This window comes from Ornithodoros turicata, chromosome 7 (genome assembly GCF_037126465.1).
Source record: "Ornithodoros turicata isolate Travis chromosome 7, ASM3712646v1, whole genome shotgun sequence".
In the NCBI taxonomy this organism is placed as follows: Eukaryota; Metazoa; Arthropoda; class Arachnida; order Ixodida; family Argasidae; genus Ornithodoros; species Ornithodoros turicata.
In genome coordinates this window covers 20,519,076-20,545,255 of record NC_088207.1, presented here as the reverse complement: position 1 = coordinate 20,545,255, position 26,180 = coordinate 20,519,076, and the positions used below count along the sequence as shown (strand labels likewise).

The 26,180-nt window shown below is 43.1% G+C and overlaps 1 protein-coding gene across 2 annotated transcripts in view; it reads right to left on the bottom strand.

Annotated features, from left to right (window-relative positions):
* The window catches only part of LOC135400304 (RING finger protein 17-like), a 73,334-nt gene that overhangs the window by 29,016 nt on the left and 18,138 nt on the right, over window positions 1-26,180 (bottom strand). For both annotated transcript variants that reach the window (XM_064632122.1, XM_064632123.1), the window contains exons 13-26: window positions 25,316-25,387; window positions 23,692-23,756; window positions 23,491-23,604; window positions 19,511-19,675; window positions 18,121-18,295; window positions 17,366-17,450; window positions 17,236-17,307; window positions 14,799-14,931; window positions 12,480-12,598; window positions 10,233-10,335; window positions 6,003-6,238; window positions 2,496-2,553; window positions 2,300-2,417; window positions 66-428 (exon numbers count right to left, since the gene is read on the bottom strand). In XM_064632122.1, the coding sequence (XP_064488192.1) occupies window positions 66-428; window positions 2,300-2,417; window positions 2,496-2,553; window positions 6,003-6,238; window positions 10,233-10,335; window positions 12,480-12,598; window positions 14,799-14,931; window positions 17,236-17,307; window positions 17,366-17,450; window positions 18,121-18,295; window positions 19,511-19,675; window positions 23,491-23,604; window positions 23,692-23,756; window positions 25,316-25,387 (1,878 nt within the window). The remainder of the gene's footprint in view (window positions 1-65; window positions 429-2,299; window positions 2,418-2,495; window positions 2,554-6,002; window positions 6,239-10,232; window positions 10,336-12,479; window positions 12,599-14,798; window positions 14,932-17,235; window positions 17,308-17,365; window positions 17,451-18,120; window positions 18,296-19,510; window positions 19,676-23,490; window positions 23,605-23,691; window positions 23,757-25,315; window positions 25,388-26,180) is intronic.

Below are 26,180 nucleotides of genomic sequence, written 5' to 3'. Positions count from 1 at the left end.
GCAGCAATCACATCACTGCATATGAAGGTTCTACTGTAACTCTCAGAAAATCACGCAGCACTTACTTCCTCCACTTGTCCTTGTCACTACGGTGACGGACGAAGAATGATGCGGGAGAGTGGACCAGAGTGATGAGCACGGCCGTAAAGCCCTCCCCAGGACCCTTAGGTGCGGGCGACGGTTGCGGCAGTGGCTGCGGAATGGGTGACGTACAGGGAGAAGTGGACTGCCTGGCTACGGCTGCCAGGAGGGCGTTGGCCGCTGTGAGTCGTCCCGTGGAGGACCTGCCTTGTTGCTGCTGCTCAGGGCGGGGGTCCATTTTGGGCTGCACTGCTGCCTTGCATGCGGCGCGCTGCACATGCACAAGTGAGATCTTCTCTGGTGCTGCCTTGCGGGGCATCACGTTTGGAACGTCGACCAGCAACGAGCTGTAACGGGTAGCCGAGAGAGAGGCAGTCAGCTATTATCTTATTCTGTCATCTGCAGGCAAGAGTACTCTCTCTGCGTTAAAAGGCAGCATGTGCTTTTTCCTTTTTCTGGGATGTGGCTGTGGTGCTCTTAAGCAACACCACTTGCTGCCGTGGGAGGTTGTATTGACTGTGAAAAATGAAAGATAAGCAAGACAAAAGTTGACCTACAATTTTAAAGACAAGAAAAACAAAGATTGCCACTTTCTTTTCTGTTCGGTTACGAGTATTTCATCACCGAGAGTGGTCTGCAGTATTTGGCGACACGTCTGAGGTCAATACTTTGTTTTGTTCTCCACAGATTTTCTGTACATTCTGAAGTATGGATTGAAACATAACAAATAATCAAAAACGATTACTTTAAGTACTGTAGTCTGTCGTTTGCGATTCCCCACATGCCCTGCAGGTAGCAAAATGCAATTTTTTGTTTCACATATTGTACCTACTAGTGCCTGCATTAACTATTTCTGGAAAATCCTGCAGCAAATTACAAGGAAACATGTGAAAAACCAGCACATAAGATGTAGAGCAATTTTTTTCCTTTTCCCTTCAGTTTTCATGTGTTGCCAGTTAAAGGGTTAATTGCACCACAAGGCTGAAAATTACAAACATTCTCGACCATCAAATGAATCGAGATATAGCAGCCATGGGGTAGAGTACTGCCACTGGCATAGGTCAGCATTTTCTAAAGAAGTCATTCAACATCACACCCTGGTCGGGTTTCTGCAAAGCCCATCACATCACATCACCATCATAAACCATCACATCAAAAGCCCGTCAGTCAACATCAACTTCAGAATCCATCATATCATAACCCACCATGCAACATCAATTTCAGGATCCGTCACATCATAACCCACCATTCCCAACTCTAGAACCCATCACAGACTTCAGAAACCATAATCAGAATTCAAGTTCAGAGCCCATCGCAGTTTTGAAATCCCCTAATTAAAAAGTTAACAAATTTTAGGTAGTTAGTCATCTTTTTGTTGCACACTTTCTTTGAGAGGGTGTTCGCCTGGCCGCAGAACTCACTGCAAAAACAACCCTATGCAGCCCTTTTTCTTTTTTTATAAACAGGTGAGAATAAATGGCGGCAAAATATTTACGCGTGTGTCAGAGTACCTTCCACAGAAAGCTTTTTTTTTTAGAAACTCTCTCCTGCAAATCTTCTTCCAACATTAGACAAATTGGCCTCAAACATGTGCCACAATAAAATGGATACTGCCACATGACCGAGACAGCAAAATTCTCACAGGCTGTTAACGAGAGTAGGGACATGTTTTTTCGGTACAATGTCATGCTGTACTAAAATAGAATAAACACGCTGTTGAAAATACGTGGTAAAAATATTGTGCCCCTCGCCTTTTCTCAATATTTTTACCCGTACCACAAAGACTGCCGTCTAGCCTACACACTCGCTCAGCTGAATGGTATATGGGAAGTGAAGTGAGTTTGGGGAATGCACTAAATCATTAGTGCACTTTCTGCCGAGCGTCATTAAAAGATGTTGTGTGACCGACAGCACACGAACGACACTAAGTGCAGGTGTCGCTCGTTGAAGGTGACACTAAATTAGTCCGTCTGACAGGGGTATTACACACTCATTATACTATCTTGTTGTTTCCACCTACAAGCACAAAGGAAATTATGAATGAAAGTAATACATAATTACGAATCTCACATTTTCCAAATAAGACACAAATACTTTTGAAGCCATCAATTACATATGATTAACGCCGGTATATATGATTAACCTGGCAAAAAAAGGAAAAGTGTCTAAATGGCTGAACAAACGAGCAAGTGGATATCGATGGGCCAGAGAAACTCACATGGGTCCTGTGCAGCTTGCTAGCTTTTCTTTCACGAGGATAGAGTTGACACAGATGTCTTTATCTCTCTTCCCAGGAATGTAAAGAGACACACTCGGGAGTCTGTCTGGGTTCGAGGCTGTTCATTAAAAAGAAGAGAGGGACCGTTCACAATGTGCATTTCATGCAGCAATAAAGACTAGACAGATGCACTCACCATGTACTTTCATGCAGAGTTCTTGGTTGATGGTAAGCTTAGTCAGCCTGTTCTTTGCCTGCGTCGATGGTTGAGATGAGGGTTTCCGTTAAAAACTGGCAACATTTTTCCAATAGGTGGCAGGAAACTTAGTGCCTGCTGCTACGTTTTGATACAGAGCCCTCATAAAACGGGTTATTTATTACGGGTTATATTGGTATATGTTAGGGCTGTGCGAGTAGCAAAATTTTCGAGTTCGAGTCGAGTTCGAGTAATACCAAATCCCTGTTTCGAGTATCGAGTCGAGTTCGAGTAGTTGGCGTTCCATTAAATGATAGGTAATGTGTAGAAACAGGAAGACAGATATAAAATTTCAAGCTGCTATAGCACCACTTTTTGGCCAACTTCCCCTTAAAAATGTTCTTCTGTGCTACAGTTAACAAAAAATGGAATGAATGAAGATTATAAGAGCTTTATGAAAACAATGTGCCACCTAAGGACAGCATTGCTAAATGAATATTGCAACCATAAAAGATTTAAAAGTTATGGGTAGGAAAACTGGTCTGTCTACAACGTGTGGTTTAACACATTTTTCGGAGGTTTGACAAATATTTTTTTTTGTGGCTGACAGTATCACTTCAAAATATGTTGCTATATAGGAAAATGTAGCCAAATGAATGCCCTATCGAATGATGTAAGTTTCATAAACAAAGCTATCCATGTATTCCTAAAATTGATTTTGGGACACCAAAAAATTGGTGTAACAGCAGAAACCTCATGAAGATATGTCTGTATTTTGAACAAAAATATCAATCTACAAGTTCTAAAATATACAAAACGCGGCAATCTTTGTGAAAAATAATACCTGAAAATATCTGAAAATAAGTTAATGAGTTGTAGAAAATAACGTTAACACTGCATGTTGTTCATGTAACTGAGTGAGAGAGTTCATTGAAGGAGTAAAACGGAAATTAACATCGTAATTTCCGCTGAAAATATTAGTTTCAGGCTCAACTTTCCTGTTGTACCCCTTATTGCTATTTCACCTCTCTTCCATTCGTCCCGGTTGGTTTTGAGAAGGAAGAACAGCAATAGTGCAAGTTATACATGCCCACACATGCAGGACAAATGTCTGATTGTCTAACACCTTCAGAGTTGTTATTTGCGCTGTAACAAACGACATCTAATTCAAATATGCTTCAAATGCGAGTATTGCGCATTTGCGAAAGAGGTCTGCCGCGGGAACGCGACGCCGCAACCAAGATAGAATCTCCACACTGCCTCCTTGGCACAGGGCCAACTTTATAAATCACTACCACAAGGAAAAGATAAAAGTGAAAATGGAACTCACTCTGTAGTGTTTGTAGTATCTAACAAATGTGACCACTTGTCCAAATCTACTTTAGGGACCGAGTAGCGCCGCTCATAAAGCGTCGATCACCGGTGATCGCCTCTGCGCGGTAAGGAAGCGTTAGTACCGGAAATTTTCGTGGTCCTACACAAGGCTTCCAGCCCTTTTCCGTTGTGTGCAGATGCACTTTCTTCACTCTTTTGAGGCAGTTTTATGAACTAGTAGAACCGAAACAGACTGTCCGGCCGAACAAACGAAACTACGAAGTGCGCTGCTCCCATGTCGGATACGCTTCCGCGCGCGAGACGCCTCCATGGCCAGCAGTAGCCAGTTGAAGCCGGTTTGCCATTCATAGCCACTACTCAGTCTGTAGCCAAGTCGAGGTTAGCCGAAGCTAATAGTGAAAAGAAGATGGCGGAATTGTGACAGCGATCGCGGCTGCGCCAAATGCGTGTTTCCAAATGGTGGAATGAATCGTTGTGACAGGTTATATCTTATATGTGATGGATTTTAATGTGGATCTAAATCGAGCTCGAAACTATATCGAGTACTCGAAAGTTGACGAGTCATCATTTGTCGAGTCGAGTCGAGTTCGAGTCGAGTATGAGATCGACTCGACTCGAACTCGAAATTTCGAGTACTCGCACAGCCCTAGTATATGTATTACAGGTTATATATACGGGTTATATATATTAAAACGGGTTATATTGGTCAGGCTGTCCTATGTTTCTACTCAGAGCTTGTTGTATTCGCGGACTGCTACTTGCGGCAACGTTGCTGTGACATCACCACCCAACCACTGATCGGCACTTATGACTCGCTGTGCATCGTCACAGCACTTGTCTGCAATTTTGACTTCAGCTGCTTTTTGACCACCACTTGAAGCTGTCGACAAAGTACCATTCAAACAAAAGTGCCCATTTTTGTAACTATATAAGTAGGGAGTGATTTTTTCGGGTTAAACCCCATTCCGCCCAGTTATTCCCCCCCGAACTGACCTACGACCAATTCGGGTTAAACCCAATTTCTCCTCGAATTCCAGTCACTATGAAATCCTCAAGTGACGTTTCCACTGAAGACGAACAAAGGTCGCCACGTGTAACACATGTAAGAATGGGCCACTTACGTTCCCAGCAATACACCCATGTGTGTCAACACTGTCTATGCCTTCGAGGATTACCGCTGGAAGGTCACGATCTTGCAAAAACAACAACAAAAGAACAAAAAAGATAGTTTAGGAAAGGACTTAATAGACAAGAGGAGAAACAAAAACACCCGATAACACCCGAAGGCACAATTATCGCCCGATTTCTCCCCGAATTACAGATTTTAAAATAGAGCCCGATTTTTACCCCCCGAATCTGAGAAGGGCATTTAACCCGAAAAAGTCACTCCTTATATATAAGCGGGAGCACAAAATCCAACGTTTATGTCAGAGTAGAACTTCCGTGAGATTGCCGGTCGGGATGACGTGAACAATGTCGAATGGTACAAGAAGAATGCCACTGGACGTTCACTTTCGTTGAAAGCACGAAGACATTTTATATATAGCTTTAGATAGAAGCTGCTCTACGCCACATCCCATTAAAGCTCATCGAATAACGTAAGCACGAATAGCGTGTCAGGCTCTGCACCACTTGAGACTGATGACATCTGCTTGCTATGATAGTGTACGTCATCAGCGCTGTCACTATCGGAACTGTGCTGCCCATTACAACATGCCTCATCAACATGTTTGATTGGCAACCCACAACTGTCTTCTAACTCACATCTTGGAAGTCTTCGTACTTTGCACTTGTGAATCAGGTACAAAACTAGTTGAGCAAGCAAAACTGTTTTGGGTAATTAGGGGTGCAGCTTCGGAACTACTGTATTTTTCTTGAATCTAATGCTGGCTTACAACTCTTTTATCCTAGTGGGAGCTAAAATGCATTGTTCCCTATAGCATCCTTACTGGGAACGTCTATTATTTCACTGTATTGTGTTTCGCTCGACTGTATTCAACCTGAAAGTCAGTCCTTCAATTCAAAATTTGAATATATCCTTCCATATTCCATTTGGTATTCGAAAAATCTCAATATTTGCACAGCCCTACGAAGTACCAGAACACTGAGAAAGTATGAGGTTTTCTTTTGCATCTGCAGCAGAATTATTTGTAATGGGTCTCTGCACCTCACCTCTTTTGACCAGGTATCATTCTCAACTGGTTGAACGTCGGCCATGGACACGGGTATGGCCTGGGGTGGCAGCTTCATGAACTGGTCGGGTATCCTGCGAATGCACGAGGCACGCACAGTTTCCCGGCTGCCGTAGTCCACAAAGCAAACATCCACGCGGGTTCCCCCGGGAAGGCCCAGCACACGTGCACGGTACCACCTCTGATCCCGGCTGTTGTAGGCCAAGCATACCATACCTATTTTTGAGATAAGACACATAATTCAATACTACATTTCTTTAAGTAACACGTTAAAAACAGGACTTAAATTTCTTTTTTAGCAAACGGGCAAAACACCAGCGTTCATTCTGATGAGGGATCCTGATATGGGTTCAGAAGCGTCCTGCTTTTCATTTGCGTTAGTTGCCGCGCAGCCGGTGCAGTTCTTAGTATCTTCACATAGCGTGTTTTCCCAAGTTCTGAATGTCAAAAACAGCATGAAAAATTTGACAACACAGAAGAAAGAAAATTTCGAATCCAAACTTTTGCATGTGTGGCACATTGCCCACAATTATCTTCATTATAGTTTCCATGTAGCTTGGCATCACTTCGGCAGACACAACACTAGCAGCCTTTTACAAAAGCAGCCACAGCAGTATATGAAGTAGTAGCTGAGGCCAACAAAAACAAGGAAGGACGAGCAGGGGACCTAAAGGAGCAGGGAAGTGTCACTAATGCTGTCTTAGACTGGTAGCCTCCAATCGCTCTATAACACGCTGGCAAGTGTTTTTGGCTGGTAGGGATGCGGCGCACTGATTGCATTCGGCTGGTCTCGGAGCACTCCAACCTCCACTGTCGAAGTGGTTACATGATCTGGCAGGATTCAGATCACGTGAGTGTGGCTGCTTCTGCTGAGAAACCTTATTGCATGGTTGCTTTCGCACAAGTCACCTCCATGTTGTTTTTATACAACAGAAATTCGGAAATCACGTTTAGTTACATATCTCCTGCTTCCCTGTTCTGAGGGTAACTGCTGTGGGTCGACATGACTGAGACTCCTCTTGGTGGGATTTGGAGTGAGAGGCAGACTTGTGCGTGTGCGTGTGTACTACTAGCATTGTTTGAAATCGTGCTTCACTCGTCAACTAGTCTATCAGAAACCAGCCAATTTTCACTGCACTGCGACTCGTTACTGCGAAATTTAAAAAAAGAAAAAAAAAAGAACCTGAAAAAGCAACCATCAGCTGTTAAATCACAGTCCTTCAGAAGAATTCGCATTAGCGCCGAAGTAGTTGTTTTCTTTGAAACAGACGTACAAAAATTTTGAAGGAAATTTTGGCACAGGGTCACAAATGCCCTGTGAGTAAACATCCTCTTGATGAAGCTGAGGCTAATACGCAGTGACAGTGAGAGGAGGGGAGCACGAGAGATGCCACGCGATTTTCCAGGTAAGGAGGCAAGTTGTCAAACACGTAGTTGTTATTTGGGTGTATCACTTTGTTGTAGGGGTTTGCGAATATTCGATATTCGTACCGAATAACGGTACCGCGCTATTTGTATTAGAACCGAATAGCATTTCAACGAATACACAAACATATTCGAAATTCCGCAAGCTGGCTTCAGCTCATGCCTCTGAGTGTTTGGCGAAGCCTACTTTACAATTCTGCACCTCAAATATATCCTACAAGGTTGCCTCGCCTCATGCTTCTAAGTGTTAGGTGAAGCTTGCTTTACAGATTTGCGCGTGCGGATTTTACGATATCCTGCTAGTTGGCTTCGCCTCATGACTCCGAGCATCAGGCGAAGCCTAGTTTACACTTCTGTCAGTGCCGCGGGGTTGCAGGCATGGTTTAAAAGTGCGTCTTGAGGGATCACTGAAAATTGCCACTTTTGAGAAATATTTTAGTAAATGTTGGCAGGGATATTAAAGTTAGTTTAATTATTTTGAGCTTTGGCTGGACCAGCTATGACGCCATAGAAAGAGGGATCGAATCATACAGACAGCTACATTATGTCTGGAATTATAATTTTCAGGACAATTCTAGCACAAACTCATTCGTCAATGAAATATGTGTATATAGTTTGCAGTCAGTGTCATAAACTACAACTGAGCACCGGGTTTCAATGGAAGCTTTTGCTTACTATTCAGCAATAAGCACAAATTTTTGTGTGGTATTCGACATTATTCGATTCGCTACTATTCGAAGATTTTACTATTCGATTCGTATTCGATTCGAACCCAAAAATCAGCACAGCCCTACTTTGTTGACTTAGTCTCCTTTTGTGTCCGATGCTGAGACTATGTAGGAATGTGCGTTACCTACTTCAAACTTGTTTCCCCCGTATTTAAGGCATAACCAATTCCCGAAGGACTAGGATTCCAGAACGGGAAAGTCTACTACTACGGGAAAGTGAGGAAGCCAGGAGCATATGCAGACCTTAGACCTACTTGCAATAACACATAGATGAATGTTATAAAAGTCAAGCTTCACATTTACTCGTGTACTGAACACGCACCCCAACTTGAGCACCGAAAAAGCTGGTGCATTTTTGTTCCTCACATATTAAACGCCCCCCCGACTTCACTAGGACAGCCGTATCGTACAGCGCGTCCATTCATATCGTGCAACTAAGAAGATGAGTGCGACTAAGAGAGGAATATTTCCCTTGATGGAATGGAAGACAGCTTGGTGTGGTAGCACTGCGGCACGAGGAAGAATCGCAACCTTCGATTCCTGGGAGATTGCCACTGATATCTCGGAATAAAACGGGAGTTACAGTGCCACTCCACTTATCCATTTGGGGAAAACAGCGTTCATTTTATTTAGTTCGTGAAAAGAAGGTACCTCGAGGGTTCTATACGCGAAATTTCAATCCTGCTTGCGAACATTGCGCATTTCTATCATTTTTTTGAAGATCTGCCGACCTCCACTAGTCTCGATGACGCGAGGAGCACGTGACGTCATGTGTTTCCCAGAAATCAATACAGATTTAGATGAACTGTTCTTTTTCTTCTTTTTTGTGCACTGCACTAGAACGCAGATTTTTAAAAAAATGTTTTCTTAATTCCTATACGATTTTGTAACTTAGATTGTGACACATAAACCACCTGGAAGGAATCCAGCAGCACTAACAATAACAATGGTGCCGTGACGTTACACGTAGGGTTTGTCTGCCCAGTGCGACATGCTGCACGTGCCGCAGGCTAGGGCTGTGGATAATTTAGACCACCTGGGATTCTTTTGATGTGCGCCAGAAATTTCCAACACACGGTGCTGGAAGAAATGTCTACCTTCTCCACATCGCTACCGTCCTCGGCTGGGATCGGGCCCGCGATCTTGAGCTCAGCAGGCCAACACATTACAAATACTTTACTAACACGTTACTAACACGGCCCTAACAGCTGGGATGATTTCATCACATCACATGTAACTCTGAAAGGAAACTTGCTTCACTTTAAAGTCCATACCCATTGGCAACACCACAGGGACAGAGCGATGTGTCGAAGACACTGCGGAATCTTACGTCGCACCATTTCTAACTGGGTACAGTCACCGACCGCTTTTTTGGACATGTTGGATTATTCGGACTCGTTCGCAGAACGGCCACGGGTCCCATAGAGTTGATGTATAAGAGCGCCCAAAATTTCGGACTCTTTGCAAAACCAGCAAATTTCTTTCTTGGGGTGACGGAAAATATTGCTATCGTCCAAAATTCGTATTGAAAGAAATCAACCAACTAAAATATTGAGGCAAAATAATAGGCAGTGATGATTGTTCATTTTCCATTCGTCTGAGTAGAAGAGGTCTGTCCTGGCGCCTTTGCGCCTTCGCCTAGCACGTGCTCCCCCCCCCCCCCCCCCCCCGCGAGTCGCGCGACAGCGCTGTGAAGCGAGCTTCACCTAAAGCACGCATGCGTTAGGCGAAGCCGACTTGCGGACTTGATGACGGCGGTGCCTCTGACAGTGTGCATTGACGAAATGTCGTTTCGGGAAATAGAAGCTGATGTTATCAGGCAGAGCTGGAAGCACGTTAAGGAAAGCATCGACAAATTTTTTCCAGCCTACTAGGGCTTAGTAAAGCTTATTTTGAAGCGAAATTCGTTTTTTCGGACTGCTCGATTATTCGGACTTTTGCGCGATCCTCGCCGAGTCCGAAAAATCGGACGGCGACTGTAATCAACCAACGTAAATGACTTCTCACTGCGCAAAACATGTTCTTATACAAATGAGGGAACACACAAGAAAACTTACCAACTTGAGGTAAGTAAATAGATTCCCCTTCACTTTTCTTCGTCTCACAGTGCACCTGCAGATCAGTCGACATCTTTTCCAAGTAGGCTAGATTGCTGCCACACTGCAAGATTAGAGGAGTGTGTGAATCCTAATGCTCGTGACCATGTAAGGTGTGCATGTTGTTCTGAGACATCGAAGGAAGTGGGATCTTGTCAAGACAACAGATGGTTAACAGTGAGCTGGAGCTCGCAGTTTCTGTGTGATTTTCAGAATGCAAGAAACTCCAAATGCCTTGCTTTTTTTTTCTGTTACAACAATGCAACCAGACATTATATAGAAACTACAGCAGAAATGGCAGATGGCGAAATTTTCGTCAACAATCGGTGGATACGGGCAGACTTTTTAGCATTATACGCGGTTGCACCCGATATTTAACAGTTAATTATATACAGTCAACCCTCGATTTATGAACACCCTCAGTTCCCGGAAAAATCGTTCATAAATCGAGGGATTCATAAATCGAAAATTACTTTAAGTCAGTACGATCGAGCTGACGAAACAGTATTTGCGAGTTGGGATTGTGTTTATAATGCAATATATATTGTAATTTTGCTTTCGACCATGCCTTCTGCTTTACACTTGGTCGTCCTTAATGCGTCCCCGGAAAACCCGTTTGTTGTTCGGATTTCGAGGGGTTAAAAACTGAGGGTGCAATTCCAGGAAATAAGTTTGTCCGTTCCGGCGTCATTCATAACACCACGGAATAATTCATTTGAAGATATTTGTTGACCTCGGAACGATCCGTTCATAAATTGAGGGCAAAAAACGCAGGGGAAGTCCTAGTTGGTTCCCAGAAATTCCATTCATTATTCGAATATCGAGGTTCATAAAACGAGGGAAAAATGCATGTAAAAATTTTGGTTCCTCGTGCTCATGTTCATAAAACGAGGGAATTCATAAATCGAAGGTTCATAAATCGAGGGTTGACTGTAGTTATACTTATACATTATCCAGTTGAGCTATAACAGCTCCTGAAAATTTCAAACGCCATACATCACATTTCGTCGATTTTTCGGACATGGCTTGCCCTCAGCATGGGCCCACCCAGCAACCATTCTGAATTGTCGCTGTCACTGTGGATATGACCTGTATCCTCTATCTCGTTTTTAACTGCATCCTGTGGCTGGCTAGAGATATGAGATATGAGAGGGATATGAGCTGTGCTTGTCTAGTTCTGCTTTCCTGCCACGGTCACGGCCACCATTTGTTAATCTCTCCTTTGCTTTCAGTGCGAGTGCTCCTGATGCTACCTGATATAAAGCTTAGCGATCTTGGCCCACGATAACAAAATGATCTTGGTCTGAAGTGATTAAGTCTTTGAAAGTTGGTGTAGAATAGCGTCAATATAGCTGTTTTGCTGTATCCTTGGTGACTTGTGTAACGGAGGCCTGGAAATACCCGCTGCTGTGACATTTGAGAACTTCCAACTGCATGGACAGCTGAGCCCTTTGCTGAACTGACCAATGATAAGATAGTTTAGCAAGTGCTTGATGGAGCGAAAAGCAGGATCAACGCCGAGGGAGGCTTGCCAGATACAGTGTGGCAGTCAAACTTGGAACTGATGAAGTAAGTACTTTCTTCGGAGTACAGTGACAAAATGTCCCTTGGTGAAGTACAAGCAAATGTGATCTCTTGGAAACCGAGAGCGTTCATCAGTAAAACACTCACAAGCTTTTCAGGCCAATGAACTGAATAATGATGGCAATTGATGCTCTGAGGTTTGACTGAATAAAGTTGAGTAAAGTTCCCCGTCGAGACAAAAATGATCTGTCGGCGACTGTATATGGCACAAGCAACTGTGTCTGAGTTTTTCTCAGTAAATTGCATCTGCATAATTACAATCTTGAATACACTCTCATCTCAACTGAAGCTCTGTATGCAATAAGGAAATAGGGAAGTAGAAAAAAAAAATGACAGAGAACTTCAAGTAAACATATGCTAAGACAATTGCATGTCGTATTACGTAAACAATGCCATGAAACATTTATAGCGTACATGTATGTGTCTATTCCAAATGCATGTGCTGTTATCATTCTTTTAAGTGTTTGAAACATTTCTTTTGCAGCTACATGCGTACCGGTCTTTAGATGCCATTACAGCAAAGATACCGGAAAGAGGATAAGTGAACTTGCATCGTTATTGCATACAGAGGATACATAGCATGCAATTTGCCTTCAACCCCTGCCTTCCGTCACACGTGCTCACCTCTTGAATGTAAAGTTCATGAGGGCTCTTCACCGCAGACACCAGCACACTAAGCACCTGGCCTACGTGAAACTCAGTAGGGGGATAGTACTGGCGCCGAGGAACAGATGAATGCCGAGCTGCAACAGAAATGGAGCTCAGCTTCTTCTCCCTTTGATCTTATATGAGAGAGGCATTCAGCATGCACAACAGTCGGCGCATAGCCAATTATGATTAGAGCCTGCAACTTTAGGGTTTAACCTGATTCTTCCCAAAATTTGCACCCCAAATCGAAGGTTTCCTTTTTGCAGTGAAACCTGATTTTTACCCAGCAAATTGCCCTCAATGAGAAGTCTGCAGGAATGCACACTACGCTTGTTTGGCAGCAAATGCAGTTGCATCACCATTTGTACCAAACCACTACAGTTGGTTTGAGTAACCAGAGCTCGATTTCTCCCCGAATTCGCATGAATTTAGAGTACATTTATTTACCTGGTTTTTACTACCTGAATTTATAAAAAAAATATTTCTCAAAAACTTCAGGTTCTAATTATGATCCGTAGCAAGCTGGGTCTGATTGGCAGATGCTCACAATTGAGCTACAAATGTTGGCACTGGAGAACGCTAAACATTGCACATTCAGCATAGCTGTTTAAATGTGGGAAGCTTCTTTATTATTTTCCACCTGATATTGCCCCAGCAGTTTATCCAGAATTGCAAACATGGAGGTGTAGCAAAAAAAAAAAAAAAAAAGGGGGGTGTTGGGGGGGGTGTCGGGTGTCTGGATAAACTACTGCATCGCCCTCTTTTACAGCTCCTGAGATAAAGCCTTATTTTTACACCCCCCCCCCCCCAACCAACTAAAAAAAAATAAAAAGAAAAACACAAGACCCCCCAATCATAATGTCATGTCTTCTGTACAGGTCCCAAATCTGTGAGGCATACTGCAAGATCTGACAGGCCGGTCTCACATACATTTTACACACAATTAATCCGACTCCCTGCGAGGCTTTGAGTGAGGAATTTGAGTGCGGAGAAATCGTCGATTCTACCCAACCAATTTGTACTCAAACTTGTGGTTGAATGGCAACTGGTAGAGTGCATCTGCATTTATTCGCAAAAGAAAGCCTATAACTGGAACTAAAAAATAAAAACTCGACAAAGTTTCATGTGGAACTGCTCAGTCTGGCATGGTGATTACTCCTCGGCTGCAATGTAGCAGACAGCTTCAATGAACTGGATACCCACAAGAGGAACTGTGATGTCTGCAGAGCCACAAGTACCAGGGGCGCAACGTCAGAGTTAGTTTAGTGCATGCCACAGGTTGAAACTCGTGTCACATCTCGCATATATTCCGTGCACTGTGGGAAAACTCTGTCCACTAACCACATAATATACAGGGTGTCCCAGAAAATGTGTCCTTGAATTATAATAAAAAACTATGCCATGTAGAATCATGCGGTCAACGACATTTATTCTTACTAGGTGTTTGCCACCTCCTGATGTGAAGGTCATGTAACTAAACCTTGATTTTGTAAATATTTGCGAACTCAACTCAGAAATTTGCCAAGTAAAGGTCACTTCACTACCACACCGATATGAAGAGCGTGCCGAATTTGCTCAAATTCGTGATAACTGACAATGATATTCAGGAGCTATCCCATCAGAAAAAATAGCCAAACGTCATGCTCTTCGGAGCACCCAAGCATAACGTGCGACGACTTTTTGAACGCAATCGCTGACAGTCTGACGAAAGGAGGTCGCAAACCCAGCCCCCAAAGTGACAGTAGAAAAAGCGACAGTTCCCAATATTGGGAGAGATGAAGCATGAACCCAGTGGAAGTCGGATGTGATAAGCCATGCCTCTGTGTTATCTCTTTCTACGATGCCGGTGTGGGCTGGGTTTCAAACGTTCCTTTGTCCGACTGACAACGATTGCTCTGAAAAATTTGTCGCATGTTAACCTCTGGGAGCTCCGTAGAGCATGATGTTCGGTTAGTTTTTCCGATGGGGTAGCCCGTCAATATCCCTGTCAATTATCATTAATTTGAGTAAGTTCGGCACACCCTTCACACTGGTGGAGTAAAAAAGTGATTTTTACTTGGCAAATTTCCGAGTTCAGTTTGCAAAAATTTACATAATTACACTTACGTTACATGACATCACATCAATATGTGGCAAAAACTTAGTAAGAACAAATGCCGTTGACCGCATGATTCTAAGTGGCGTAGTTTTTTTTAAAATTATAATTCAATTATACGTTTTCTCTATAATCTTCCATTACTGTTCTGCCCGCTTCCTAGTAGGAATACAGGGTTTCTTCAGTTCAAGGACGCTTACTTTGTCTCCTATTGTCTGGAAGGTGGTAGGACGCCATTTCCGAAAAAACAAGAGCATCCGATACAGAAGTCCAGTCATCATAATCTGCGTCCATGAGGTCCACAAAGAGGGTCTCTGGCAGCCGTTCCACCTCCTGCAAGCACCATCCCAGCATAGTTACAGGTTAAAATTCCCCAATGTAGGACTAAAAAAAAAAAAATTAAAAATTAAGTAAAAAAAAAAAAGTTAAAATGAAAACCCACAGAGGAGTACCTCTTGCTGTGGATAAAAGTGATAAAAAGTGATAAAAAACTAACATACTCGCTGGAGGATTATGGGACTTTCGGCAGCTACCTTCTGGAAACTGTTGCCGCCATTTATGCAAAGTACCACGCACCGCTTGATGCTGTTCAGTACAATGTTATCAATCTCACAAACAGCAAGAAGCCGTTTATAATAACAAGTTGCTTTCAATAAATAATTAAATATTGATTTTCATATTGCCTTTCATAACATCTGCTTTTCCCATGAAGGAACACACATCCCGCAGGAGCATCATGCGATGTAGCTCGGCCCACCGAACACAATATCAATCGTAAAAAGATTGATTTTGCAATAACTGTTAGCATAGCTGAATACTGGTTTTATTTGGAAAATGATGAACAAATGTGAAGAAGGCACTGTGAGTCCATTTGTGTCATCTTTGCACTCCTTCACCATGTTCCAGGTAAACTAACATGCTTTGGATCACCCAGCAGGTTTTATTGTATAATAGGCGTTTTTTTTATACTAGCATATTCGTTTTGCAAAATTTTTGCATAGGAGCTAAAAATTAGGCAAGATAAAGTTGCTTACTATGCATTTTTCATTAGTGTACATGTTTTTTTGCACAACGTTCACATATACTACAACATCCCAGCATGAGTGCATGACATGACATGCTGACCTGGAGCTCATGCTCTCAAATTGTTTCATTTGTGTTCGTCTTGGCCATTAATCGTTTTAGTATTTGTTGTAGTAACTGAACGATATACAACGTTTTCTCGAATATATGGCTACGTTTTTTTTCTCCAAAATCCAGTGTATCAAAGTCGGGGGGTCGTCTTAGATTCGAATATGCGCCCACAACGAGGTCAAGGGAGAGGCAGGAGCAGGTGGCAGGATCAGCCAATAGTGCAGCGCAACCGATATCACGTGTTGCGGTGTCAGCGTGATGCAAGTACGGCAATACGCCCACATTGGGGATGGCATAACGGCCATCACGGCGTTCATTCACTGTCATGACGTTGGTCTCCTGTGTTTCGACGAAAAGCTAACACTTTCGTGAATACAGAAACAATGTAGTGGCGGCAAATGTTACAAGGTGGCTAAAACAACAGGGAGAGATCACGAATTGTGCGAGAGCAGTGAATTTTGGACGCTTGGTGCAATGTGCCTGACGACATTGTCGTGCACGTTGTTAAGAAATGAGGTTTGTCTAACACTTTGGACTAGGGGTGTGCGAATATTCGAAATATTCGATATTCGTACCGATTCGAACCGAATAACGGTACCGCGCTATTCGTATTCGAACCGAATAACATTTCATCGAATACTCGAATATATTCGAAATTCCACAAGCTGGCTTCAACTCACGCCTCTGAGCGTTTGGCGAAGCCTACTTTACAATTCTACGCCTCAAATATATCCTGCAAGGTTGCTTCACCTCATACTTCTGAGTGTTAGGTGAAGCTTACCTTACAGTTTTGCGCGTGCGGATTTGACAATATCCTGCAAGTTGGCTTCGCCTCATGTCTCCGAGCATCAGGCGAAGCCTAGTTTACACTTCCGCCAGTGCCGCGGGGTTGCAGGCATGGTTTAAAAGTGCGATTTGAGGGATCACTGAAAATTGTCACTTTTGAGAAATATTTTAGCAAATATTGGCATTTCATCAATGAAATATGTGTATGTAGTTCGCAGTCAGTCTCACAAACTACAACTGAGCACCAGGTTTCAATGCAAGCTTTTGCTTACTATTCAGCAATAAGCACACATTTTTGTGTGGTATTCGACATTATTCGATTCGCTACTATTCGATTCGTATTCGATTCGAACCCAAAAATCACCATTCGCACAGCCCTACTTTGGATGGAACAGAGGGCAAATGAGCTGTGGGCAGACAACGACAAAGAAAACAGTAGCTAAGAAAGAGACAATGAATAAATGGTGCATTGATTCCAACTGCTATACTGCCTCCCAATACATACCTGTTCACTTTTTTTTTCCAAATTTATGTACCCTGAACTCGGGGGTCGCCTTAGATTCGAGAAAATATAGTAGTCAACCCTTAATTCATTGTATAATTAATTGCTTTTTGCTACACATTTACTGTTTTGCTTTACACTACAGCGTTCCATTTTCATATAATGAGATCCCCAGCGAAAGAAAGAAGGATGGGCGTGTTAATGGGTGATGTTACCTTGAGAATGAGATTCTTGTTAACTGTGAGCCTTGCAAACATCCCTATGGCACTCTTCCGCCATGTCCTCTCCTATAAAACAATGTTTTATAAATATAGGCCAGTTACAAGATGACAGCGGTATGCTTACCCCCTGAGAGGGAACCAGGTTGTAAAGTGAACACTTTATAGCCATGGGTGGGAGGGCCTTGAACTCCGGCTGCATGAGCCTCAGCCTGTGTCAAAAAATGTGCAACTTGGTACATGAAGCTTACAAATATACAAACGGAGTGAATAATGATTAACCCTATCAGTTATAACAACACATTGGGTGTAACTAGGGTTTCTGGTTTTCCACAATTACATTTACTGAAATTCAGCGGGACAAGAGAAAATGCCAATTTTTTTTTAAGATGGTGGCTTTTGGAAAGAAAGACATTTCCAGAACACAATGAAGACAAGGCATGGGGAGCAAGGTGCCATTTTCCTGTTCAAGCCTTTTTTAAAGGCAGAAGCAACCTGCAAGACACATACATAAGTTTTGCTGTTTGGAAACAAGCTATTTGATGAACTGGACTTGTGCATGCATACCAGTAATGGCCCGTACTGAAAGGTTTTGAGTTTCCCAACTCTCTTCTGCTGAAACGTTAACCCCTTTCAAACACAAGCGACAAGCACATGAGTATGTGAAACTAGAAATCATTGTAAAAAGTGACAAATGTTTGTTGACAAATCAGATTGAACCGTATGAGCCAAATATCCACATATCTGCAATAATTACGGTATCTGCTAACAATAGTAATAGACTTTAAGCCCCGCAGGTGCGCAAGAACTTGCTACAAACCCCACAGGGGTCCCACAATCGGGACCATACCATTCGGTAACGCAGTAATGCTACCTGCTCACCGTGTAGGAGGGATCGCCTCGGAATTGCCATAATCGTAGTAGAATACTTCCACCAGATTTTTTCCTTGCTGTAGAGATGTCGCATCTACAATGTCTACCGTGCTGGGCTGAGTGCGCAGAACTCTGCAGCGGTACCAATTGTTGTCCATGCCAAACTGGGCCAAATATATGCTCCCTACAGGGCAAAACAGAGACCAGTATTAATGGATATTGATATCAGTGTTGTGAAATGCGAGCCGTGTCAATAAAATTTCAAAATGAACCATTCGACGAGATTCGCACAGATTTGTAAAAAGAGGAGAAGGGTTTGTTCTGTCGAGTTTATTATTGTTATTGGAGAAGAGTAACAACCAGGAGACATTAATATTGATACTCAGTATACAGTAAAACCCGCGGATAGCGATATCGCGTATAACGATATCCCTCGTAAAACGATTGTTCATGATTTTACCGTCAAAATATACATTGTTTCTATGGGGAAACGACCCGCGTATAGCGATGGAGACCGCGGTTCCGAGTACTCGTATAACGATGTTGGGCGCTGTGCCTTGCGCGTAAACTCGCGGCGAAAATTGCCGCGATAAGATACAGTAGAATCTCGATGATACGAATATCATGGGGTAGCGGAAAAAATTCGTATAATCCGAAATTCACATCAAATCAAACCAAACCAAATTAAACCAAAATAAACCAAAATAAAAATTGAGGCAAGAAAATAGACAGCGACTGTTCATTTTCCAATACTGTCAGTAAAAGAGGTAGGTGGTAACGCTTTTTTGTCTCCGTATTTGGCCAATGCTGCTCAAATTCGCGAGATGATTCAAAAGGCCTAGCACATGCTTTCCACCCGCGAGTTGCGCGACAGTGTTCTAAAGCGAGCTTCACCTAAAGCACACAGGCGTTAGGTGAAGCCGACTTGCGGAATGGTGACGTGTAGTGTTGCCAGAAGTTGTCCTGCTATGTTCCCTGGTTCCCACGAGTTCTGATCGCTGCTTTCCCAAGCCAGTGCGATGTCACACCGGTTCGCGTTTTTTTTTTAGCATCTTTCTTTTTCTTTTGCTACACGCGGGATGACACGCGACTTTTCGGGGACGCGCTATTTACGTCATCCCTCGTTTAACGATGTATCCCGTATAACGATGGAATTCGCGATTACTGTCAGTGTCGTTATAAGCGGGTTTCACTGTAACATCGATACTTTATCATACTGCTACCAGGGTGCACTGCCATGAACTGTTTGGGACACGGTTGTCTAAAATCGCCAGCCTGATGCAGAGCAAATAAATAAGTTTTAGTCCCCTCCTTTTACTGACCATCCACTCCAGAACAAACAAGGACTTATTTCATTTTTGAAGTCACCCACCGCCTTTTTATGACCTGTGACACTTACCAACTTGTATAGCATCTTCATAGGAGCTCAGCTTTGAGCCAGGACTGACGCAGTAGTCATTGATGTCCTTCTGCATTTTGCGAAGTTTGGAAACCATGTGGCAGAGTTGAACGTAAAAGTGACAAGGATCCCGGATGTGCGACACGACAACCCTCTTGTTGTTCACTGGGAAGAGAATGAGGTGCCAGGTCATGCATTAGAAGAGCAAGGAGATGACATTTAAAATCATCCAAAACCCTTCTTGATGGGGAATGAGACAGGTATTTGTACATGCTATGTTGCCAACAGTGATAATTTTTCAAAAGTTACTTGCGCTACAAAGCTGCGCTAAAACGAACGGCTGCAAACCGACTGAAAATATTTACAGCACTCCGTCGTACTGATGCTTCCCGTTAAACATAAAATGCATCCCGTCAAACGTACGGCATGCATATGGTGGGGTCACCGCAGTGTTACTACAACCAGTATGCTATGCATGCCCCAACTTTTCACAATGGAGCTTCCTCATTGGCGAGGAATGCGAAATGTCACCAAGCTCCAGTTCCTGGACGTGTCAGTGTACAGTGACGTCGAGTGGCAGTCCGCTGGAGCCTTGTGATGTAGTCAAGCGATTCAGGGAAGGAGGCAGAGTCACACGAGTTATGCTTTATGAACAGCATTGTCTCTCGGCAGTTACAGTCGATAGAGATAAGGAAGTTGCACATTTGCATGTTGTGAGCTTTGTTCTTTAATGAGGGTAATATCTCGAAAATGTTCGGCAGTCTGTTCACTGCTCCTTTAAGTCATCAAGCAGATGATCACAGGTGGCACTGCACAATATTTTTGCTAAATACTAGTGTCTCATCACTTCATAAATTAAACTTACAAAATTGCTTTGAAAAATAAGAGGTTGACCTGTGTTAGTCCGGGGGTGGAATATGTTTATTATAAGAGAGGGAATTAGCCATAGGATAGTCAGCTTGTTATTCCTCCAAAAAGAAAAGAGATAAGAGAAACACTATGAATCAAGGATATACAGTAAAACCTTGTTATACTGTATATTCGTTAATCCTCGTAAATTCGGATCGCACATGATACACGAAGGTGTTCGAATTACCTGAATGTTGAAATATCGAAAGGACAACAAAATACAAGGTGTACTTGCTGTTACGCAAGGTACCTCTACTTTGAAAAGGAAGAGGTGTATGCTTTCGAGAGCAGAACTGTGCTGTTGCAGCAAGTGTCATTACTGCTGTCAAATACTCGACAGCGCTCAAGCAACCTCGTCCCAGTGATGCATACCCCCAATTGCAGGTACGCAGCCATCCAAAGGCGCTTTCGTTTGCCTCGGAACCTCTCACCTTCGACGGCCTCGAGGATCTGTGTCTCGTTCCTTACATATGTTGCCAATGTACTGCTCTTGACGTCCTATTTCTCCATTACTTCTGGTCTAGGGAGGACATCCTTCAGGACTTATTTCCATTTTCATCTCATCCATTGTCAAATATTTTAAGTCGATCCAAATATCGAATCGAATGGGAGAAACAATATTGAATATCAAGTCGAATACTACACATTCGTGCAAATTTTACAATATGTGGCTTTCGCACTTAAAAGCTCGCAATTTGTAGCCCGTGGCTATGGAACCTGATGCATGGAAGCATCAGGAGAAGCACACTTTTGGGGAGGTGTCGAATATTCGCCAAAAATATTGGACAGTCGATTCGTGAATCGAATATGTAGTTCTAGCGTTTGATATTCGATTCAAATTCGAGAACTTGAATATTCGCACACCCCTATGGTAACCATAGCGTACTGCGCCCACTATTTTTAGTTGTAGAGTGGCTTCATCTGTTGTCATTTTTCTGATCGTTCTTCATGGCCACTGTTTGCGCTGATGCACTTCCTTCCTACGTGACTGTATGAATTATTCGGTGTGCACCCAGCTGCTTCTAAATTAACAACTTTTTTTGCCATAGACTATTATAGATGCATGGCTAGTCCGAATTATCCGAATTAGTGGGGGTCAAGTTAGCACAGTTTTACTGTATATATGTACAGCTGACAATACACAGAACATATGAGAGAACATCAAACTGAAAATTATCATTGGGGCCCCCCCGAGACTTTATGCACAAAAATCTTTCAAAATATGCATTGAAATATCCGTGCAAATACGTATGTGGCACAAAACATCTAAATATGCAGAAATATCATGATACCAGGAGTTTTGTTCCGGAAGCTTTTACATGCCTTGGAACTGTATATGTACCCAAATTGCCCGAAAAAGATCTACAGTAAAACCCGCGGATAGCGATATCGCGTATACAGATATCCCTCGTAAAACGATGGTTCATGATTTTACCGTCAAAATATACATTGGTTCTATGGGGAAACGACCCGCGTATAGCGATGGAGACCGCGGTTCCGAGTATTCGTATAACGATGTTGGACGCTGTCCCGTGCGCGTAACCACGCGGCGATTTTCGCTGAGATAAGATACAGTAAAGTCTCGATGCTACGAATCTCACGGGGTAGCGGAAAAAATTCGTATCATCCGAAATTCACATCAACAGAATTAAACCAAAATAAAAATTGCGGCAAGAAAATAGACAGCGGCTGTTCATTTTCCAATACTGTCAGTGAAAGAGGTAGGTGGTAACGCTTTTATGTCTCTGTATTTGGCCAATGCTGCTCAAATTTGCGAGATGATTCAAAAGGCCTAGCACGAGCTTTCCACCCGCGAGTTGCGCGACAGTGTTCTAAAGCGAGCTTCTCCTACAGCACACAGGCGTTAGGTGAAGCCGACTTGCGGAATGGTGACGTGATAGTGTTGCCAGAAGTTGTCCTGCTATGTGGTCTGGTTCCCTCCACGAGTTCTGATCGCTGTTTTCCCAAGCCACTGCGATGTCACACAGCTTCGCATATTTTTTTAGCATCTGTTTCATTTTCTTTGGCTACACGCGGGGTGGCGCGCGACTTTTCCGGGACGCGCTTTTAGGTCAGCCCTTTTTTAACGATGTACCCCGTATAACGATGGAATTCGCGATTACCGTCAATATCGTTATACGCGAGTTGCACTGTACAAGTGAAAACAACGCACATGCCTTATTGGCAGTTTGAACGTACTTTCGAACGTATTTTCGAACGTATGTTTGAACACACAGAACATACATACTACCTTCTGTGTGAAATATTTCTTTCGGGATCCGCACGTATGGACGTTTTGTGTGAGAAGGACATATATTTTTTTCACGAAAATCTGCGATGGTCGAACCACGCCATTGGGACGTTTGAGCTGGAATGACCCTATAAACCGTGTAGATGCTGAAAGATCTTTCAGCAGGTATAAAATGACTGCAGACAACAGACCGCATCAGAGGAGAACACAAGATAGCATGTATGTAATGCTGAGCCACAACAGTGCTTTGAATCTGTAATTTTATAAAATATGTTTTGTTGTCACATTATTGAAGAAAATAAAGAGTTTCCAGTTTCAGCCGTTGTCTGCTCGCAGTGGAAAATCGTGGAATTTGCAAGTCGGTGCCGCCGAATTTTGAATCCGCCACAGCAGAAAACCGAGGGCCTCACATATCTTACTACTTACACATATCGATAAGAGTGCACTCAATAAATATGCATTTTGCATGAACTAACGGACCCTGAGAATAAAAAATCTTTGTTTTACTATATCTTATACAAGTTCACATATTTTTACAACATGCACTTGCCATGGCAGCACGATTACTGTATAAGTAGCAATTTTCTCAAGGACTTAATTTTTGTGAATTTCACGAAAGCTATTTTTCTGCGAAATTAAAGTCCAGCGAAGTAATTGACACCCCTAAGAACTCCACAGTGCAGGATCAATCTACGGCAAAGTATTCCCAAAATGTGCCACCGTCCGAATTCACGAATTATTACGACCGCAATATTTAGCACTTGTACAGTATGCAGAAGACCCAATTTGCGTGCGAGAACTCGCTTCCGTCAGTACTCACAAGTGTCATGACTTTCTGCAACATGGCCGTTGTCTTCGCTGGTCTGGCTCGCCGACACTTGAGAGCTATCCTCAGTAGTATTATTTTCGTAATACGAGGAAGATGACTCCGTATCTGAGGGAGAAATGAAGATGAGTGTACAGAGAAAGAGAGAGGAAGAGAGAGAGAGAGAAAGCAAGCACGACAATACAGGAGGCTCACCAGTATCGTCCCCCTCACCAGCAATGTAATCTTCGGGTAGGTCTCGCAGTGGCACTATATTTAGCCTGGAAAATGAAAGGCACTCGTGGCTATAGTAATGTTTTCAGTGCTTCAATTACCGTAATTTCACGCGTATTAGCCGCAGCTTATGCGCAATTTTTTTTTCCCACGGGCGCTCTGCGGCTCATCCACCAGTGCGGCTCATCTGATGACTATTTTTTCCTGGTATTTTCCCCATACGCCCGTTTTAATGAAAGGGCCGACAGTGTCCCTGGAATAGCACTGCCCTGCTGATGCACAAACAGTGCGTAACTTGGATGGGTCCACATTCGAGCAGATTAATCTTCCTGGTGCATTCCCCCAAGCAGCTTTAAGGAAGGTGGTGACAGTGATTCACGTCTTCTGGAAGATCACTGACCCATCAATCAATGAAAAAACGCCCAACAAGTGCACAATCCGATCTTGGTAAAACTCTAGAGCTGACCCCGGAGTATGGGCCACAGGGTTTATGGCCTTCCCTATGGTCTCCTTTGTCGCACAAATCAGTCGTCTCGTATTGCCCGCGGCTTATCTGCGAGTGCGGCTTATCTGCCAGAAATATTTCAAAGCTTTCCTAAAAACGCGTCCTGCGGCTTATCTGCAGTGCGGCTTATACGCGTGAAATTACGGTACTAGCAGGCACGCATCATTCTCTTTTTCTTTTTGACCCTTGCATGTAATAGACTAAATGATATGCAAGATATCTGCTTAAAGGTTTAAAGGAGCAGTCTAGAGGCACAAAACTTTGTTTCTGTTTTTGGTCGGTATGGAATGTTAGGCGCCCGAAAACAGTTTTCCCACAACTAGTGCAACCGTAGTGAAATTGGGTCACCTGCAAAATCCCCCCGAATCTCCCTCCTTCATCTTCACAATAGACAGGGGCGGATCTAGGATTTTTCCGGGGGGGGGGGGGGGGGGGGCGCTATGGACAAGTGCCAGGTGCATGCCGGGATTGGTCCATTGAACCCTATGGCTATTACTCTTGTGATCGCTATCTTATTTTGTCGGGCTGCATATATGCTTTGTTTTTCAGAAAACATGATATAAATCAGATAGCGAATAGAAGTCAATAGAGGTCACAATGTTCGTAGCAGACGGTTTTTTCTACCAAGAAATTGGGGGGGGGGGGGGCTCTCTGCCACAAGCGTCACACACCAGAGTGGGTATGGTCTGCTGTTGGAGCGCTCCGACCTGTCACCGTGTCAGCGATTTTGCAAATTAGCAGAGCTGCAGTGAAACAACTTTGGACAGAAATATTTTCTGAGAATGCTTTTCACATATTGCTTTACAAGATGACAGCAGTTTTTTGCCATGTTGGATACCCCTTTAATGCTCCTTTAAGTCAGCGTACACCGGCAAACATCCACAAGTAAATTTGAAGCGTTCTCAAACATTCCAAAATGCTATTTCGACTAATGTAGTTGCTGATCCATGCCTCTTTAGATCTGCTGAAAAGATCTGGACCTTGTGTATTATTAGTGAAGGCAAAAAATTGTGATGCAACAAAACTGCGAATCAAGAAGCAAATACAGACATCTGGCAAGAGCATTGAGAACAAAAAGTGGCATGATGTTGGCATACTTACTTCTCAAGCATGGCAAACTGTACATCACCGTAACACTTCAGAGCACCTGGCAGAGCAGGATCAAATTGCATCCTATCCCAATGAGAGAGAAATTCAAATTTATTAGATGGAGAATGATTGTCCACAATGAAGATGTCCACAAGAACTGCCCATCGATTAGAATCGATCAAGGTAAGTTAATGAATCACATCTTTTATTTCGGTGAAAGCTGAACGAGATGAAGGAGAGAGAGAGATCTGGTCGCTTATGTAACAGCCCTGAAGTGGAGAGGGAAAGTTGCATGGCCCATTTCTCACCTTCGACTCTTCCAGAGACACTCTCACTAGCTATGAAGAATTGTTATAGTATATTATTAGGGCCTGACTTTTTCGGGTTTTATTTTTGGCCAAATTCAGGGGGTAAATATCGGGCGATATTTTTCATTTGAAAATTCGGGTGTATTCGGGTTAAATCCCGTTACGGCATATTCTGTCGTCAGGAATTCGGGTGTATTCGGGTGATTTTTTTTGTTTAATAAAAATTTGTCTTAACATGGAACTAATGTTTAGCAATGTTATCAAACTTTATTTTAATGCACGCTTATGAGTGTGCCACGCGACCCAGATGGTTTCGGGTAGATTCGGGTTAAAGCCGAATTTTACAGATTTCGTTCGGGGGGTAAATATCGGGCGGATACGGGTTTAACCCTAAAAAGTCAGGCCCTATTTATTATATAACAAAGCAATAACTTTACATGGCAACCACCATGTAGGTCTGTCTATAGCATCACAGGACCAGCTGACAGTCACCCCAAGACCATTACCGCCAACGACGCCCCATAGGGCAACTATATTTTAATGCATTTTGCACAGCGTATTGCGCAGTG